The 16,915-nt window shown below is 38.7% G+C and overlaps 5 protein-coding genes across 8 annotated transcripts; 2 read left to right on the top strand and 3 right to left on the bottom strand.

Annotated features, from left to right (window-relative positions):
* Positions 1–330: 330 nt before the first annotated feature.
* On the bottom strand, positions 331–4,195 carry LOC17890733 (probable inactive receptor-like kinase SSP). The gene is made up of 9 exons (XM_023786178.1): positions 4,178–4,195; positions 1,900–2,166; positions 1,673–1,808; positions 1,380–1,483; positions 1,190–1,225; positions 1,028–1,097; positions 872–957; positions 574–762; positions 331–487 (listed from the first exon to the last, which is right to left on the bottom strand). Exons 1-9 carry the CDS (start codon positions 4,193–4,195, stop codon positions 404–406), a joined length of 990 nt encoding a protein of 329 aa, XP_023641946.1. The 3' UTR covers positions 331–403.
* Positions 3,427–8,439, top strand: LOC17891481 (protein NLP1). 2 transcript variants are annotated; one of them, XM_023786777.1, is made up of 5 exons: positions 3,427–3,730; positions 4,438–5,478; positions 5,861–5,908; positions 5,988–6,999; positions 7,329–8,439. In XM_023786777.1, exons 2-5 carry the CDS (start codon positions 4,624–4,626, stop codon positions 8,165–8,167), a joined length of 2,754 nt encoding a protein of 917 aa, XP_023642545.1. In that variant the 5' UTR covers positions 3,427–3,730; positions 4,438–4,623; the 3' UTR covers positions 8,168–8,439. The 2 variants fall into 2 exon arrangements, with proteins under 2 accessions (XP_023642545.1, XP_006296934.1); XM_006296872.2 differs by lacking the exon at positions 3,427–3,730 and adding an exon at positions 3,789–4,013.
* On the bottom strand, positions 8,260–12,533 carry LOC17890561 (pentatricopeptide repeat-containing protein At2g17140). Of its 2 annotated transcripts, XM_023786778.1 has the most exons (4): positions 9,934–12,533; positions 9,418–9,633; positions 8,765–8,989; positions 8,260–8,346 (listed from the first exon to the last, which is right to left on the bottom strand). In XM_023786778.1, the coding sequence occupies exons 1-2, from the start codon at positions 12,435–12,437 to the stop codon at positions 9,507–9,509; spliced, it is 2,631 nt and encodes an 876-aa protein (XP_023642546.1). In that variant the 5' UTR covers positions 12,438–12,533; the 3' UTR covers positions 8,260–8,346; positions 8,765–8,989; positions 9,418–9,506. The 2 variants fall into 2 exon arrangements, with proteins under 2 accessions (XP_023642546.1, XP_006296960.2); XM_006296898.2 differs by lacking the exon at positions 8,260–8,346 and having other exon boundaries at positions 8,564–8,989.
* A 162-nt stretch (positions 12,534–12,695) lies between these two features.
* LOC17891010 (isocitrate dehydrogenase [NAD] regulatory subunit 2, mitochondrial) lies at positions 12,696–14,548 on the top strand. 2 transcript variants are annotated; one of them, XM_006297881.2, is made up of 4 exons: positions 12,696–13,296; positions 13,517–13,744; positions 13,854–13,932; positions 14,018–14,548. In XM_006297881.2, exons 1-4 carry the CDS (start codon positions 12,781–12,783, stop codon positions 14,290–14,292), a joined length of 1,098 nt encoding a protein of 365 aa, XP_006297943.1. In that variant the 5' UTR covers positions 12,696–12,780; the 3' UTR covers positions 14,293–14,548. The 2 variants fall into 2 exon arrangements, with proteins under 2 accessions (XP_006297943.1, XP_006297944.1); XM_006297882.2 differs by having other exon boundaries at positions 13,505–13,744.
* A 50-nt stretch (positions 14,549–14,598) lies between these two features.
* LOC17892101 (lysM domain-containing GPI-anchored protein 2) lies at positions 14,599–16,196 on the bottom strand. Its single transcript, XM_006297972.2, has 4 exons — positions 15,410–16,196; positions 15,121–15,241; positions 14,872–15,044; positions 14,599–14,786 (listed from the first exon to the last, which is right to left on the bottom strand). Exons 1-4 carry the CDS (start codon positions 16,068–16,070, stop codon positions 14,686–14,688), a joined length of 1,056 nt encoding a protein of 351 aa, XP_006298034.1. The 5' UTR covers positions 16,071–16,196; the 3' UTR covers positions 14,599–14,685.
* Positions 16,197–16,915: the final 719 nt, after the last annotated feature.

Raw genomic sequence — 16,915 nt, 5'->3', positions numbered from 1 at the left:
GACTATTGATTTTGGTAATAATTTAAAATTGGGTCTAATTTGTTAATAACTTAATATAATTCTTCTACAATAATATTCAACGTTTCTAACTTTTTAATGACTTCATATGGTTTCTATTGAAATTGTTGTTTTTGAAATTATATCTTTTGGATTTCTCTTTTTGTATAAAATGTTCGTGTTGTATTGTGTGCATAGTGTGACAAAAAAAATGTTCAACATATGGTTTTCTATTGTGCATGCAACAAAATAAACTTGTTGACGTTGTTATAAAACACACAAACCAACAATATGCCAAAACTATATAGCTCACTAACATTTATCCTAAAGAAGCTCTACAAGTTCAAGATTCTTATGATCCCTAAACCATGTTGATGATTTGAGAAGAGTTCCTACGTTTGAAGATTCAGTGATCAAGTTGTTGCTGCTGACTCGAAGATGATGCCTCCTCATGCTGCTTTGTTACTTGAGGCATTTTAGAAGATGGAACCTGCAACCAAAAAGATCGGTTTTATATAACATGAATGCTAAAAACCATGAAGAAATACAATTACTGTTACAGTTAATAATCCTTACTTCGTTCTTAGCTTGCAAGGCTTCAAGTGTTGCAACAACCTCTTCAGTAATGAGACTCTTTCTATCAGTCCACTGCAAACATTCAGAGGCGAGATTTAAAATCACTGCAGCTTCTTCTTTAGAGAACTTCCCCTTCAGATTTGGATCCATCACGTCCGTAACATCCTTCCCATTTATCATCTCAGGAACCTATAGAACACATGAGAATGTATAACAACTCAGTAACTATGTTGGCTTGTGTTGCAAGAAATTGACAAATTGCAGAGAATCAAGAGAGGATTTGAACAGAATCACTTACATGACTTGGAGGAGTTTCCATTCCAGTTAACAGGTTCACAAGTATGGTACCAAATCTGTATGTTACACTCTCAGTGTGAACACTTCCTACAATGACAATACAAACATCACATTTCTGATATGAACCATCTACAGAGATAAGTTCAAATTGAGTTACCTGTTGTTCTCTTATCATAAGCAATGACCTCTCTCACTAAACCGAAACAGGAAAGACATGCATCATCATCCTTCAACATATCCATCAAGCAATTTAGTATCCTTAGATCACATGAGAGAAAGGCACTTAAGCACTTAAGCATGAAAACGTTGATTTATATACCTTATCAAACAGAACAGTGTAAGCACTTAGACCATCCTCAATGCTGATCCTTAAGCTGGTCCTTAAGCTAATTTTGATTAAAATTTAATACATAATTCAACAAAATTTATAAGGTACGTACCTTATATAAGTTCAAAAACTGGAAGTAAAGGCATAAGATCCACTTTTAAGGATTATGCATTGAGGATGCTCTTAAGTTATCGTACTTAGCAAGACCTGCACTATTGCAATATTCCAATGCTTCAGCTATATGATACGCCACTCGCAACCTCATTGACCATTCCATGTTCTTCTCTGTGAATTACAACAGTACAAGAACATAAAAAACAGAGAATACTAAAGCAGGTACATTTATACATGCTACTCATAAAAAGTTTCCATCTTTAAGAATCTAAAGCACAATCATGTCACATAAACCAAACAATGCAGCCTCTTTAACATCAGATTCACAAAAGAAGAGATGAAGAGAAGGAGGAATCATACGATGGAACAAACGGTGAGCAAGAGTATCATTAGGCATGAACTCTGCAACAAGAAGCCTTTCATCTTCATGGGAGCAATATCCCAACAACTTGACGAGTCTCTTGTGCTTTAGCTCCCCAGCTTCTGATGCCTCTTCCTGTAAAAAAGAACGAAGAAACAGAATCCAACCCATAAAAACAGAGCAATGCTTTTAGAGCAAACGTTAAATGTGTTTTCTTGAAGTGTACCTCCATGTCATCATGATCAGGCCAAGGCTTATTCTTGAATCTTTTGACAGCGACGAAGCCAAGATTGTCTTGTAAAATACCCTTGTAGACGACATTGGAAGAGTCTTCTGATATGATCACTTCAGAGCTGAAGTTCTTGGTCACCGTCGTGATATCGGAGAAGAAGAACTCTGTGAATGGCCAGTTGATGAATCCTTCGTTCTTGACTTCCTCCTCCTTTTTGCCTTCATCGTTCTTGCGTTCGTCGTGCTCGTGCTCGTGCTCGTGCTCGAGAGGCGTCGAGGTTTCAAATTATTGCAAAAAGGATGATTGAGCTTGATTTCTTGAGCTTTCAAATAAATTGTTCATTCAATTAATAACTAATGACAAATTCGCTTTTGCCTCGGAGTTTTAGCACTAGATCAGATCGTTTGATATCACATAACTTGATATATCACACACGACGATCAATAATACTGATAATCTTTAATTAGAGCATCATTATTTGTAGTATCTTAGCGTAAGATACCACCCGATAACCGTGGTCTAAATGTAGTCCAAATGAAGATTACATTATTGTTTCCTATAAAGCAACATGTAGTAGGCTCTACCGCACTCGAACCATAAAAATAAGAATTCCAAAAATACAAAAAGAAATAGAGAGAAAGAGAAAGAGGTCGTGCACAATTTATATAAACTTTTTTTTATGGTATATGATATTTTGTGATTTACACGAGGATTCAACTATTTGTGTTTGATATAATTATATTTTTTTTAAGGATATGAAGAGTAATTAAAGAGTTTTAATGACCTTTGGTTTGGTCATGTGTCCCGGACGCGGCTAATGGAGAGAATCGAATGATACGACTCCCCAAATCATTGAGAGCCGTTTTACTCATTTACGTTAAAAAGCTTAATTAACCCTGACTCTTTGGAGATTATGTATGATTGATATCGACGTTCATATGGTTGAGTGATGAACCTAGCTAAGATGGTATGGATATAAGTTTAACCACTAAATATGGCTGAGTGATAAACCTAGCTAAGATGCGTTACTTGCATCGTTTGCTCAGTTTTGTTTTAGTCACTTAATGACAACAGAAAAAGATAGAGTTAGTTCAATTTGGCTTTTTCTCTTTTATTGCAAATTCAGATAAATGTGTAACATTGGGATGTTCACAAGTCACAACCTGTCTTAGTTAGCACCCAACATATAAGTTCACCAGAATAGTTGTCTTAGCAAAAACTGTTTTATAAACTTGTAAAGGAACCTATTCAATACGAAAGACATGTCTTGCTCCGACCGATTCATTCATTTGAGACAGCCTAGTTCTAAGTTTCTAACCAATGAAAGATTGAGCCGAATAAAACAAAGTACCGACGAAAAATATAAACAAAGTAGGCATACGTAATCACCACAAATGATTAACAATATTAATCTAATAGTACTATCATTAATATAAACACTATTACACTAATTAACTAATAATCTAGGGGCAACAAATTGAGCAGGAGAAACCACCAACCACACGATTAAGAAGAACATCTTTTTTTATCATCTTCAGCTCCTTCTGTGATCTTTCTTGCAGAAGTAAAGATTGATTTGTTTACTTCTTTTTTCTTTCTTTCTAATATGAGGTACGGACAAAAGTGATTAGAACAGTGGATGCTCTTATCACGGGTCCACTTGTCTTCCTAGAATCTTCAAAGCCTCCCCATATCATACATAATCATCGATCACATGGTTTTGAGAGATTAAAATTAGTCTAATCATCATTGCCTACTTGTGTCCGGAACAAGAAAAAAAAACCATTCTACAGAGAGAGAAGCTTTGTGATAAGCACTTTCACAGGTTTCTTCTTTTCTTTGTTTTTATTTATATATATATATATTCCAAGATTTGGTTTTCCTTAATGCTTATTATTTATGTGGTCATGGGTGTTTTGTTTATGAAGATACAGAGAGACCCAACAACTTCTTTTTTAAGTTTTTACACAGACCAAAACCAAATCTGTGTTTCTTCTTCTCTCAGTATTTTTTTTTGTATTGGTGCTTTCTTCTAAGAGTTCTTGGGTTTTGGTTATAAACCTAAAGTGAAGCCTTTTATGTCTCTCTGTGGAACAAATCTTGATAAAGTTAGTAACTTTTTGTGAAATTTTAACTAAAATTATTTAAAGTTTCTTTCTTTTTGGGTGTTTTCAATCTGAAATCTTACACTTTCATTGACAATCAGATTTGCATTATTTATATGCTAGTAATCTTCATTTGGATTGTTTGTTAAACGAGCTTCATTGATTACCCTCTTTGAGATTTCCATGTCCGTAGGGGAGGATCTTGTACTTGGAATTGATGGCACTCTACTTTGATTGATACCATTTTAAGTCAACTCTCTCCATTGAAAGCGAAGCTGCTTATATAAATGAGTTTTATACTATGATTTTAACCTTCGGAAAAAGCTCATATAATATTGAAATTTGGGATAACAACAGTTTGATTCTTTCTCTTCTCTTGTTCTTTGGTTGGGTCTTTGATTATGTTTTTGTAACTTTTTTTTTTCAGATTGGGTTTTGACATTACAAAGGAGAGGACTTTGTCTTGTGTCTATTCATCTTTAAGACGCTTATCCTTGTCTAGTTCATGAAGAAGAAGAGCTAAGCACAGTCTCTGAGTACTTGTGGATTTGGTAGTATCTGTTGGATGCTGAGATTGAAAGAATAAAAAAAAAAAAAAAAGGAATCTTTAGATATGGAAGATGATGCTGGTGGCGATGGGGGAGAAGGAAATGGTGGGTTTTCACCTAACTCTAGCTTTGGGGCATTCCCTGACACGGCCATGGATTTGGATTTTATGGATGAGCTTTTGTTTGATGGATGTTGGCTAGAGACAACAGATAGTAAGAGCTTGAAGCAGACAGAGCAATCTGGTTCAGCTTCTACTGCTATGAATGACAATAGCACTTTCCTCTGCTTTGGTGAGAACCCATCCCAAGATAATTTCTCTCATGAAGAAACAGAGAACAACAAATCAATGAATCAAGAACCTTTTGACCAGGCTGAAAAGTTTCTCCTCGAAGAAGCTGAGGTGGGAAAAAGTTGGTGGATTGCTCCAAGAGCAAGTGAAGGCGCTTCTTCATCTGTGAAGGAGAGACTATTACAAGCTATTAGCGGTCTTAATGAGGCGGTGCAAGATAAGGACTTCCTGGTACAGATATGGGTGCCAATTCAGCAGGAAGGAAAGAGCTTTCTGACCACTTGGGCTCAGCCACATTTATTCAACCAAGAATACTCCAGCCTTGCAGAATACAGACATGTTTCAGAGACTTATAATTTCCCTGCTGATGAGGGTCTGAACGATTTTGTGGGTCTTCCGGGTCGTGTTTTCTTGCAGAAGTTGCCTGAGTGGACTCCTGATGTGCGTTTCTTTAGAAGAGATGAATATCCACGCATTAAAGAAGCTCAGAAGTGTGATGTTCGTGGGTCACTTGCCCTTCCTGTGTTTGAAAGAGGTAGTGGGACTTGTTTGGGTGTTGTTGAGATCGTCACAACAACTCAGAAGATGAATTACCGGCAAGAACTTGAGAAGATGTGTAAAGCTCTTGAGGTTTCTCTCTTCCTCTTGGTTTTTGCCTCCACCTCAAATTATGTAGATCCTGGAAACCTTACCACATATGTCTAGACCGATATATACAACCATTAAACCTTAAGCTTGAATATCTCTTTCACTGGACGAGTTTCTGTTTCCTCCTTAATCCAATTTCTCGCATTTTGTTTTTGTGCTCTTTACCGTCCAGCAGCAGAATCTTCAGTTAAATTCTTCATATGTTTGGACTGTGATTTTTCTGCTTCTATCTTTTAGCATCCATGTCCCTTCCTGTCAATCTTTTAGTCATAGTTTTCCTTTCTTAAGTCTATGTGACGGTAGTGAGAAGTTTCGTTTGTTTCACACAACAGTCTAAAGACTAAAGACATTGCTATTTTTGCAGGCTGTTGATCTAAGGAGTTCAAGTAACTTGAACACTCCAAGCTCTGAGGTGCATTAACTGGACTCTTAGTTCATTCAGCACCTAGAAACAACGATATGCATTGCTAAGGTCATACCTCGTGTTTCAGTTTCTGCAGGTCTATAGTGATTTCTACTGTGCTGCATTACCTGAAATAAAAGATTTCTTGGCCACAGTCTGCAGATTATATGATTTGCCTCTAGCATTGTCATGGGCCCCGTGCGCACCACAAGGGAAACATGGCTCCCGTCATTCTGATGATAACTTCTCTCAGTGTGTTTCAACAACCGATTCTGCATGCTCTGTCCTCGATGAACAGAGCAAAAGTTTTTGGGAGGCATGCTCTGAACACCATCTACTCCAGGGGGAAGGCATTGTTGGGAAAGCATTCAAGGCCACCAAACTGTTTTTTGTGCCAGAAGTGACCACATTTAGCAAGACTAACTACCCTCTTGCACACCATGCCAAGATATCTGGACTACATGCTGCTTTAGCAGTCCCATTAAAGAGCAAATCTGGTTTAGTAGAGTTTGTGTTGGAATTTTTCTTTCCAAAAGCCTGCCTTGACACGGAGGCGCAACAGGAAATGCTCAAGTCACTATCTGTGACGCTGCAGCAAAATTTCAGGAGTTCAAATCTTGTCATTGACAAAGATCTAGAGTTAGAAGTCGTATTGCCTGTTAGAGAGACAATGCTCTTCTCAGAAAACCCACAAAGTGGAGCAGAAACCACAGAGACTTTGACTGAGATTGAAATGCAAGAATCCTCATGGATCTCCCACATGATAAAGGCAAACGAGAAGGGTAAAGGTGTATCACTCTCTTGGGAGTACCAGAAAGAAGATCCTAAAGAGCTCTCATCTGGCCGGGAGAACACTCTAATTGATCCAAGCCCCAATAATGTTCCTTTAGAAGCCGAGCAACTTCAGCAAGCATCAACTTCAGGACTCAGAGTTGACAGCGGTCCAAGTACTAAATCACCTTCGACTGGTGGGGGAAATATGTTAGGCAGTAGGAGACCTGGGGATAAAAGAAGAACAAAAACAGAAAAGACCATTGGCTTAGAGGTTCTTCGACAACACTTTGCTGGAAGCCTCAAGGATGCAGCCAAGAGCATTGGTGGTAAGAAATTGTTGTACACTGCTGGAGAGATAGCTCCACTCTTTATGAATTTTGATTCTTTTTGTGTATCTTGGGAAAAGCATAACCAATACCTTCCTTTAGTCCACCCCAAAACATCCCAAAATATTGAATATGTAAAAAAAAAATACAAGCTTGAGGATATGTGAAATTCCATAGCTAGTATAAACACACTAGTCTCAGATGAATCCGGAAGTGTCATACATTCGATTTACATGGCAGTGGATCAGCATGTTCTACAACGATTTCATCATGCCTATTAATCCTTCTCTCAAACAGTGATGTGACAAGGTTTCGTTTTTATGTTGCAGTTTGCCCAACTACCTTGAAAAGGATATGCAGGCAGCACGGAATAATGCGATGGCCCTCCCGGAAAATCAAGAAGGTTGGGCATTCGTTGAAGAAACTCCAGCTTGTTATGGACTCTGTTCAAGGTGCGGAGGGCTCTATCCAACTAGATTCATTCTATACAAGCTTCCCAGAATTGAACTCCCCAAATATGTCCAGTAATGTCCCTTCCTTGAAGAGTAATGAACAGTCAAGTCATTTGAAAGCTCAAAGCGAAAACGATATGGCTGAGGAAAACACAGCACCAAGGTCACCATCATCTTCTTGCAGTAAGAGCTCTGGTTCAAGCAACAATAATGAGAACACTGCAAACGTTCTAGTTTCTGAGGATGCTAATGCAGCCTTAGAGAGAGATCATAGCGAAGCGGAATTGCATCAAGTGAATCAGGAGGAAACAAAATTTCCTGCTAGAACCCAGAGCCATAATACATTCAATGAGCCTCCTGTTCTTGAAACTTCACCTTTGATACCAGGTAGTAGCAACAAGAGCTTAAGAGGAGGTGCCATAAAAGTGAAAGCAACATTTGGTGAGGCCAGAATACGGTTTACCTTGCTCCCGAGTTCTGGCTTCCGAGAGCTGCAGCAAGATATTGCTCGGCGTTTCAACATAGATGACATTTCCTTGTTTGATCTTAAGTACCTGGATGATGATGAGGAGTGGGTTCTTCTGACCTGTGAAGCGGATCTTGAGGAATGTATCGACATATATCGATTAACACAGACCCAAACAATTAGAATAAGTCTGAACGAAGCTTTTCAAGTCAAGCTGGGTGGTTCTTTTGGCAGCACTGGTCCTTCCTGATGACCAATCAAAGAAGGTTGCAACTGCAAAGCACCAGAAAGACTCTACTGATTTTTAGCTTTTGTAGAAATCTCACTTACCTTTTCCGCCTGGGAATCCTGTGTAAAAACTAAACATATATCCAGCGCCCTGAATACCATTTTGGAAGTGGCAATAGTAACTGGTCTCCTGTATCGCCCCTGCAGATTTTTGTAGATAAGGCGATGCATTTCCAGAAACTTGTATTTTATGCCTGTACAATCATTTTTTATCCTGCTTCTTAAGTTTTGCAAGACTGAAACTACGGCAATTGAAATATTCTGTGTTTTCACTTATTTATATTTGGGACATGTCTGTACAGGAATCTAATCCCTGATTGCATTGATGTACAAGGAACATGAGGAGAATGTGCCAGAATACTAGAACATCCATTTCATTATATTGATTATGATATTAAACACTTCAACTGATCTGGTAAAAGAGGAAAAGTCAGTCTGTATGTCTATGGTTAAGAAGAGTTCTACTTCCAATAAACCAGCAAACACTTCATATCACTACGAACTCCTATTGTTCCCAAACCAGAAAATGTGCAGACTAAAAGAACAAGAATAGGCTTACATTTCCAAGTCGGCTTCAAATTCATTATTAAAAGCAGGCAGCTCTTTTCCCTATTTTCTCCACTAGCTTGTTCTTGCCACTTATGTATGCTCGCCAAAATCATCTGTTCCCTGACTTCAGATGCACCCCATGAAGTTATGTTTCCTTTCAAAACCCTTGGGAACGTCTTTCTTATAAGCATATCTGTTCCCAACCATGTCATCTGGTCTGCTTCTACCAGCTTAGCTGCAAAGACAGAAAGAAGAATGTGAAGGTCCAACTCTAAAATAGAATGTATTCATAAACATTATCAGTGATGATACTTTTACCACAGTTTTATTTAGCTTCGTTAGAGATCTCTCAAACTGTACATCACAAGCTACTATAATAAGGTATTAGACAGGAGCATGGAGAATGATGAAAAGAGTTGGTCCATGATGCGTATTCAATTGCAAAATTACAAACTACTGTTTAAAGGAGCACAATGAAAGTTAGTGCTGTAAGCCCATTCCTGATTATTAATTTAATAGAGAATTTTTTTTTGTCGTTCAAAATATAAGACGTCTGTACATCACAAGGCTTGTACTAGAAGACCTGAACTTACAGCAACTGTTTATATTATTCCACTGTCTTTTTTGTTAGTTTATTTTCAGTCCTAGTTTCGTAACGTTTACCTCTCATCCTTGGTGAGCTGCACCTCAAAAACGTGCTTGATTACCATCTGAACTTCCCATAAGAAAGAAAACAGAGTCACGGAATATCCTTAACCATCATCCTCCCAGTAGTCTAAGTAGTCATCTCTCTGAGGCTGAAAGCTTGATATATCCCCTTGACCCCATCCTTTTTTAACCCTTGACAGAGTTTTTAGTGCAATTCCACTACCGTCATCTCTGCATAATAGCGATTGATAGAGAACACATTTGTTAGGTTTCCAAAAAGAAATATATAACGAGTCTCTCAATGAGCACTCACTGGAAACTAATGAGTCTACTGCTTAATCATATACTCGATTGTTTAATCCAATCTGGGAACCTTTCCCTTCCTTAAAAAACCAAAACTTAAAGGAAAAAGCAAGAAAAGTACAAAATTGCCAGTAAAAGCATCTTGGATAGAATACCTAATAAAATGGCACCTATAACAGGATAAACAATAAAAGGTGACAAACCAGAAGGAGAAAATGTCATCCATACCTGTGTAATATATTCTGCCAGTTGTTTCCACCATGCCTAGTATGCTTCTTCTGGTGTAAATCCCTTGCATTTGGATCAACTTTGTTTGCTACTTCACCAACTGAAGCCATTTCCATCATTTTCTCAGCAAAATTATTTGCTTCTTTCTTGTTTCCCATCTTACCTAACCCATCTATCACAGGCATCAATGCTGCAGGGTCAAACCCATATCCTTTGTCTATCATCTTATGCAAAATTTCACTAGCTACTTCTAGCTCATCCTTCTTACATAAGCTCTCAATAAGATCTTTATAAAGAAAAGTCCCCAACTCGAAACCCCTATCTAAAACAGCTTCAAGCACTTCTGTAGCTTTTAAAAGTTGCCTTGCAGCTACCAACTCATTAAATATCAAGCTGTAAAGGGCTTCCTTTTGTCCACATATACTTGCAGCAGTCTCAAAGACTTCTTGAGCCATGTCAAAATCAGGGACCTTACAGAACGCTTCAATTAAATATTTGAAGGAAAATACATTTGGGGCTACGTTCTTTTGCATCATTTCATCTAAGAGGTTAGTTGCATCTTCAACTTCTCCTCCCTCACAGAGATACTTAATTGCAGTATTGTATGTGCAAATATTAGGTAAAATGCCCTTTTCTTTCATCTCATCCATCAGTCCATGAATTTCAAATATCTGATTTTTTATGCCTAAGCCCAGGATCAGAGCGTTATAAGTCTCTAGGCTCTTATGACAACCTTTCTTCTCCATCTCTTTAAGAACGCGAAATGCAGATGATAGTTTACCATGTTTGCAGAAATGATGGATGAAAATGTTGTATGCGACAGAGTCCGGTTGCAGTTTCTCTCCCATCATCTCAGCAAACAAGTTTTTTGCTTCACCAAACCTTCCAGCTTTGCACAAACCATTAAGTAAAGTTGAATACGTGATCAGGTCAGGCAAACAATTGTTCTCGATCAAGCTATCATCCACCAGTCCGATATATGAATTGCCTAGGTTTCCAAGAGCAGCACTTCCATGAACCCGCATTCCCTTAACTATCTCAATAGCTTTATCTAATTCCCCGCTTTCACAAAGTCCATCAATGATTATGTTGCAGGTGACAGTATCTAGCCCATAACCTTTTTCATTCATCTGTCGCAGCAACTCTTCTGCTTCAGATATTCTCCCCATCTTCCAAAGACTATGGAGCAAAATATTGCAAGTGTAAGCATTTGGTAAACAATTATTCCTCATCATCTCCTGCAACAAGCGTTTAGCTGCGTCAACTTTCCCAACACTGCAGTAACCATGTAGAAGGCAGCCATATGTTACAGCATCTGGGGAAACACCATTTTGTTTCATTAAACCAAATATAGTTTTTGCATCAGATAGCATGCCTAATTTGCACAATCCATCCATCAAGATATTGTAAGAGAAAATACTTGGCCCTATTCCCTTATCAATCATTTGCTTTAAGACTGTTTCAGCCTCTATAAACTTCCCATGCCTGACCAAACCCTGCAGCCAAATATTGTAACTCTGCAAACTAGCGAGCTCATCATTTTCTCTAATCGAATCAAAGAGGGTCTTGGCATCCTCCAGAAACCCTACCTTGCAGAATCCTTTCAGCATCAAGTTATATGTTATACTATTGGGACGAGGAAGACCAAGATACTCATCTAGCTCCATATCCCTGAAAATTCTAGACGCATCCAAAACCTTTCCTTCTTTACATAGCGCTGATATCCTAGAGTTAAAAGTTACAATATCAGGCACCAAACCTTCCTCTCGCATCTTTTCCACCAGCTTCTCTGATTCATCGTTCCTACCTTCCCTACAGAAGCTCGAGACGATGGTATTATACACAACTTTATTAGGCAAAATCCCAAAACTTTCCATTGAATTCAACAACTCTAATCCTTTATCAGACATACCAGCTTTACAATACCCACGAATCAAAATCCCAAAAGTAAACTCATTCGGCTTACAACCTTTCTCAGGCATTTCGTCGAACAACTCCCGAGCAGCATCCACACAACTTGAATCACACAAAGCACGGATCAAAAGATTAAACGTATAAGTCTGTGGAGCAATCCCACACAAAACCATATCTTTATACAACCACGAAACGAACTCCACACGTCTTTCTCTTATACAACTTTCAAGCAACACATTATACAAATAAATCCCAGGTTTTTTCTCAGGAAACCGCGACCGTACGAACTGAAACTGCGGAAACGCTTTATCAATGTAATTCGATTTCGCGAAGATCGAGACAACGGAGAGAAGAGATGAAAGTCTCGTCTTTTCGATTGACGAAGAGAGTATAAGATTGTGAATCTCTTCGATTTCGTCGTGCATTTTGGCTCGAACGAGTATACGAGCAATCGTCGGAGCCGCTGCTAAAGAGATTACATGGCTTTCTTCTGAAGGAGACGAAGATATCCTCTTGAAGATACTCCATGCTAATCTCGGATTGTTCGTGTTCTTCAACAAAGCTTTCACAAGTGTACCAGACTGTTCCATGGAAGAACTACAGAACTGAAAAATTCAATTTTCCAAATTGGTCTCATAAGTAACTATTAAGTTAACCACGGGCCAAAAACGTATAATATTAAAACTTGGAGGGTTTAATGTAAATAACAAAACAAAGTTTTCATAATTGGTCTCGTAATTAATAATCAAATTAAATACGGACCAAAACGTAATAGTGAAGAAATATTTTGGGCTACTTTATAAATAACATAAGTTATAGACTGAAAAAGTAAACGCTTTACTTCTTCTTCTTTCGTCGTTCTAAAAGTCGCAACTTTTCATTTCTCGATCATCTTCTGAAGAATCCGATTCCGATCAAAATTTTCAGAAGAAGATGTCTCGCCGATCGATTTCACTACTGAAGAATCTTCGTAACATCACCAATGGTTCCAAAATTCAAACCCGATCCGTGACTTACATGCCCAGACCCGGCGACGGGAAACCACGTCCGGTGACTCTAATCCCCGGCGACGGAGTTGGTCCGTTGGTTACAAACGCGGTTGAACAAGTGATGGAAGCGATGCACGCTCCGGTTTACTTCGAACCATTCGAAGTTCACGGAGATATGAAGAGCTTACCTGAAGGATTGTTGGATTCGATTAAGAAGAACAAAGTTTGTTTGAAAGGTGGACTTAAGACTCCATTACCTGTAGGTGGTGGTGTCAGCTCTCTCAATGTTAGTTTGAGAAAAGAGCTTGATCTCTTTGCTTCTTTGGTCAACTGTTTCAATTTGCCTGGTTTAGCTTCTCGTCATGAGAACGTTGATATTGTTGTGATTAGAGAGAACACTGAAGGTGAATATGCAGGGCTTGAACATGAAGTTGTTCCTGGTGTTGTTGAGAGCCTTAAGGTGAAATTTTCTCACTTTTTGATGAATGTTTTGGTTGCAAATGTGATTTGATTTGATGAATGTTTTGGAATTTAGAAGAGCTTGATCAATGTTTAGATTTTTGTGGCATTTGATGCACATTGGTGAATTATGTGTTATGGTGGGAATGCTGCATATGAGAGTGTTACTTGTCTTATTTAAGATGTCTCTGATGCTAATGTTATGCTAGGTGATCACAAAGTTTTGCTCGGAACGTATTGCAAAGTATGCGTTTGAGTATGCTTACTTGAACAACAGGAAGAAAGTTACCGCAGTGCACAAGGCCAACATCATGAAACTGGCTGATGGTTTGTTCTTGGAGTCTTGTCAAGAAGTTGCTAAGAAGTATCCAAGTATTGCCTACAACGAAATCATTGTTGATAACTGCTGTATGCAACTTGTAGCGAGACCAGAGCAATTTGACGTCATGGTAAATGTTTCAGAACTTACGATTGTATTTGTTTCCCAAATCCTCTCGTGTTGATGCGTGTACTAGCTCCCTTCAATCTGGCTTATAATTGCATTGTTCTCCTTTGCAGGTAACTCCCAATCTCTATGGCAATCTAGTTGCAAACACTGCTGCTGGTATTGCTGGAGGCACTGGAGTCATGCCTGGAGGTAATAATAGTCTGCACTAAAATTCACAATAGAGAAGTAGATTCTCTTACTTATTAGATTGCTTATACTCGGAAATGCTCTTCAGGAAATGTTGGGGCGGAGTATGCAGTCTTTGAGCAAGGTGCATCAGCAGGAAACGTAGGGAAGGACACAACAGAAGAGCAAAAGAATGCAAACCCTGTGGCTTTGTTGCTCTCATCAGCAATGATGCTTAGACACCTTCAGTTCCCTTCTTTTGCTGACAGGCTTGAAACCGCTGTGAAGCGTGTTATCTCTGAAGGAAAGTGCCGGACTGAAGATCTAGGCGGAAACAGTACTACCCAAGAGGTCGTTAACGCGGTTATTGCCAATTTGGATTGACTTGACAAATTTTCAACTTCCCTTGTGTAATGATCACACGTCGGTATGATTGACGCTTACCGGAAAATACCTCTAGTATTCCACATTCTTTCGAGATACCTCGAATTGGGATTTAAAATTTCATGAAGAAAATAACATGGTTTCAGTTTTGTTTGAAAAGTTTCGTTTTTTTTTCGTTTTTTGTGGTGATGTAATCTGCAAAGTGCAAACTACCTCAGAGCAGTACTTTTTGAATAATGAGAATTACGTTTAACTTCGTATCAATGTCTTATTATTTTCTAGTTGGTAAAATGTGTCAAAAGCTGATGGTACAAATGCTTCAAGTGAAACAGTCTTTATTTCAATCTCAACTGTACTTAGATTCACACACATAAACATAACATCAAATCATTACTAGAGAAGACAAAGACAAAGCAGAGCACACTGAATCAAAACCATCACGATATTGAAGCTTGAGCTGAACGTTGATGCATAGTTACCAGGACCAGCAGAATCTGTTCAATTGAGAGTAACAAGGTTATTAAGTCATTAATCGCCACTATGCAAAATCAAATGTGCAGAAACTTGGATCAAGCAAACCTGGACAAGCTGGGGAAGCTGTGGTGAAGATGGTTTGGTTGGAGTAACCAGCATAGACGCAAGCACGAGGTCGTCTGCAAGAGACACGTAGCAAAGCTGCATCACATTGTGGAAATGGTGGGCAGGTTGGCCAGTTCAAAGGCTTAATTTCAGATGATGCTTGACAGCTTGAACTGATCACAAAATTCAAAACCAAAACCATCAGAATCTAGAAAAACAAACACAACGCCAAGATTATCCATCACTTACGTCCAATTGTTTGAAGCGTCACAAGTACACTTGACGCAATTGTTAGCAGTGAAGGCGTATGAGTTGTTAGACAGAAGCAGAGGAGCATCCAACGAGTCCTTCCTCACAGAAGAGGTACAAGCTGCAAAATAAAGTTTAAAGTTCATAACTTTCTTTCATCTAAGCTACAAACCAATGAATCTGCTAAAGTCAAAACACTTTTCACTAATAAAAATCGTTTCTTCCCAACCAAACTCATAAAGTCCCAAACTTTCAAATCAAAAAGATCCAAACTTTATAGTTTTAAAACCTTTGAGAGGAACGTTGAGAGGATAATCAGCAAGAAGCTGAGCATCGCCGGAGATTCCATTGATCTGAGCCAAAGTCGTGTTATCCGTTCCGAACTGAGCAGCGATCTCAAGGAGAGAGCTCCCTAGTTTAACCACATGTGCTAAGTGAACAACATCTTCACCTTTCAATTGATCACAGCTACAAGGCAAAGGGATCCAAAACTTTTGACCGATTTCAATTTTGTCTACGTCGACGATTTTGTTAACCTCACTGATCTTCTGGTACGTAACAAGCCCTCCATAAATCTCAGTTGCGATTAGAGAGAGCGTGTCGTCTTTCTTGACTGTGTATTCGATGTCCCTGTTCGATACCCCTGTTCCGTTGGAGCAAGAGCAATGGATTGGGATACGTACGACTTGATTCGGGTTCACTCGCTGGTCACGTTTGGTATCGAGTGGGAGATTGTTAGCTCCGAGGATCGAACGGAGATTCTTGACGGCGAAAAGGGTTTGGATATTGCGCAACGTGGTTGCGTTCTTGCTTGAGTAACCAACGAGAGAGAGACACGTGGTGGTTTTGCCGCTGCATTTGAAATCTCCGGTCATTTGGGCGGAGAGAGAGAGGAAGAAGGAGAGGGAGAGTAGAAGAAGGAGAGGGAAGGTTAAACGGAAAGTTTCCATTTTTAGGTCGTCGGAGAGCTTCTTTTCTCAGATGGGTTTTGTGTTATTAAGGATTAAAAACAGAGTTGTGAATATGAGGACAAAGAAGAACGTTGACTGAGAGAGACTCACTGTTCGAATTTGACTTTTGACAATAAATGAGAGAGCAGAACACAACAACCAGAACAGTCTGTTTTCACATTGTGTTTTTCTTTGTTTTATATTGGAAGTGTTGGTATTTGCTACTACACGCTTACTTGTCGAGAAGATTATCATTGACTGATAAGGTAATAATAGTCTTCTTAACACTTCAATTAGTGATTAAAATTTATCAGTCAATGATAATCTTCTTAACACTTCAATTAGTGATTAAAATTTATCAGTCAATGATAATCTTCTTAACACTTCAATTAGTGATTAAAATTATGATGGTATAGACTCCTCCACCATTCTGAGTTGTTCAATTTATGTAATGATGGTCTAAGACTCATTGATCACCATTTGAGTTGTTCACTTGAGTAGCCGTATTGGAAATGTAATATATAAATCAAAAAGACTTTTGAGCTTATTAGTAACATGTTGATAGAGGTAGTTTGCTCGTCTTCTTGCTTTGGTTCGTTGTGGGTGATAACTCTCTTGATAGTTTTCTCGCTCTCTTTGAGTTTGGTGATTTTGAGATGTTAGGCCTTGCTCCTTGTCTCTGCTTTCGAGATATGTTGACCTCTGTTTGCGTTTGAAAGGCTTCTTGTTAGACGTTCATTGGTGTATCAACGTCGTCGTCGCTTCCGAAAGTTTGTGTTTGTCAGGTGTTGAAATTTCTGTTTTTGAGAGAATGACTCTCATCATGATAAGAGGTGGTAGATGTT

The sequence above is a fragment of the Capsella rubella genome, unplaced genomic scaffold (assembly GCF_000375325.1).
Source record: "Capsella rubella cultivar Monte Gargano unplaced genomic scaffold, Caprub1_0 scaffold_3, whole genome shotgun sequence".
Lineage (NCBI taxonomy): Eukaryota > Viridiplantae > Streptophyta > Magnoliopsida > Brassicales > Brassicaceae > Capsella > Capsella rubella.
The sequence above is the reverse complement of the archived record's forward strand: the minus strand, read 5'-3'. Positions and strand labels throughout refer to the sequence as shown.

Bases quoted from the DNA above. Each gene is read 5' to 3' on its own strand.
- LOC17890561 (XM_023786778.1), bottom strand. From the start codon at position 12,437: ATGGAACAGTCTGGTACACTTGTGAAAGCTTTGTTGAAGAACACGAAC. The intron at 9,634-9,933 runs GTATGGATGACA...GCTATTATGCAG, and splicing joins TGGCAGAATATATTACACAG to AGATGACGGTAGTGGAATTG.
- LOC17891481 (XM_023786777.1), top strand. From the start codon at position 4,624: ATGGAAGATGATGCTGGTGGCGATGGGGGAGAAGGAAATGGTGGGTTT. The intron at 5,909-5,987 runs GTGCATTAACTG...CTCGTGTTTCAG, and splicing joins TGAACACTCCAAGCTCTGAG to TTTCTGCAGGTCTATAGTGA. The intron at 7,000-7,328 runs GTAAGAAATTGT...TTTATGTTGCAG, and splicing joins TGCAGCCAAGAGCATTGGTG to TTTGCCCAACTACCTTGAAA.
- LOC17892101 (XM_006297972.2), bottom strand. From the start codon at position 16,070: ATGGAAACTTTCCGTTTAACCTTCCCTCTCCTTCTTCTACTCTCCCTC. The intron at 15,242-15,409 runs GTTTTAAAACTA...TTTATTTTGCAG, and splicing joins TCTCAACGTTCCTCTCAAAG to CTTGTACCTCTTCTGTGAGG. The intron at 15,045-15,120 runs GTAAGTGATGGA...TTTTGTGATCAG, and splicing joins GACGCTTCAAACAATTGGAC to TTCAAGCTGTCAAGCATCAT.
- LOC17891010 (XM_006297882.2), top strand. From the start codon at position 12,781: ATGTCTCGCCGATCGATTTCACTACTGAAGAATCTTCGTAACATCACC. The intron at 13,745-13,853 runs GTAAATGTTTCA...TCTCCTTTGCAG, and splicing joins CAGAGCAATTTGACGTCATG to GTAACTCCCAATCTCTATGG. The intron at 13,933-14,017 runs GTAATAATAGTC...AATGCTCTTCAG, and splicing joins CACTGGAGTCATGCCTGGAG to GAAATGTTGGGGCGGAGTAT.
- LOC17890733 (XM_023786178.1), bottom strand. The intron at 1,809-1,899 runs GTACACTTCAAG...TCTTTTTTACAG, and splicing joins CTGATCATGATGACATGGAG to GAAGAGGCATCAGAAGCTGG. The intron at 958-1,027 runs GTAACTCAATTT...TTGTCATTGTAG, and splicing joins TTATGATAAGAGAACAACAG to GAAGTGTTCACACTGAGAGT.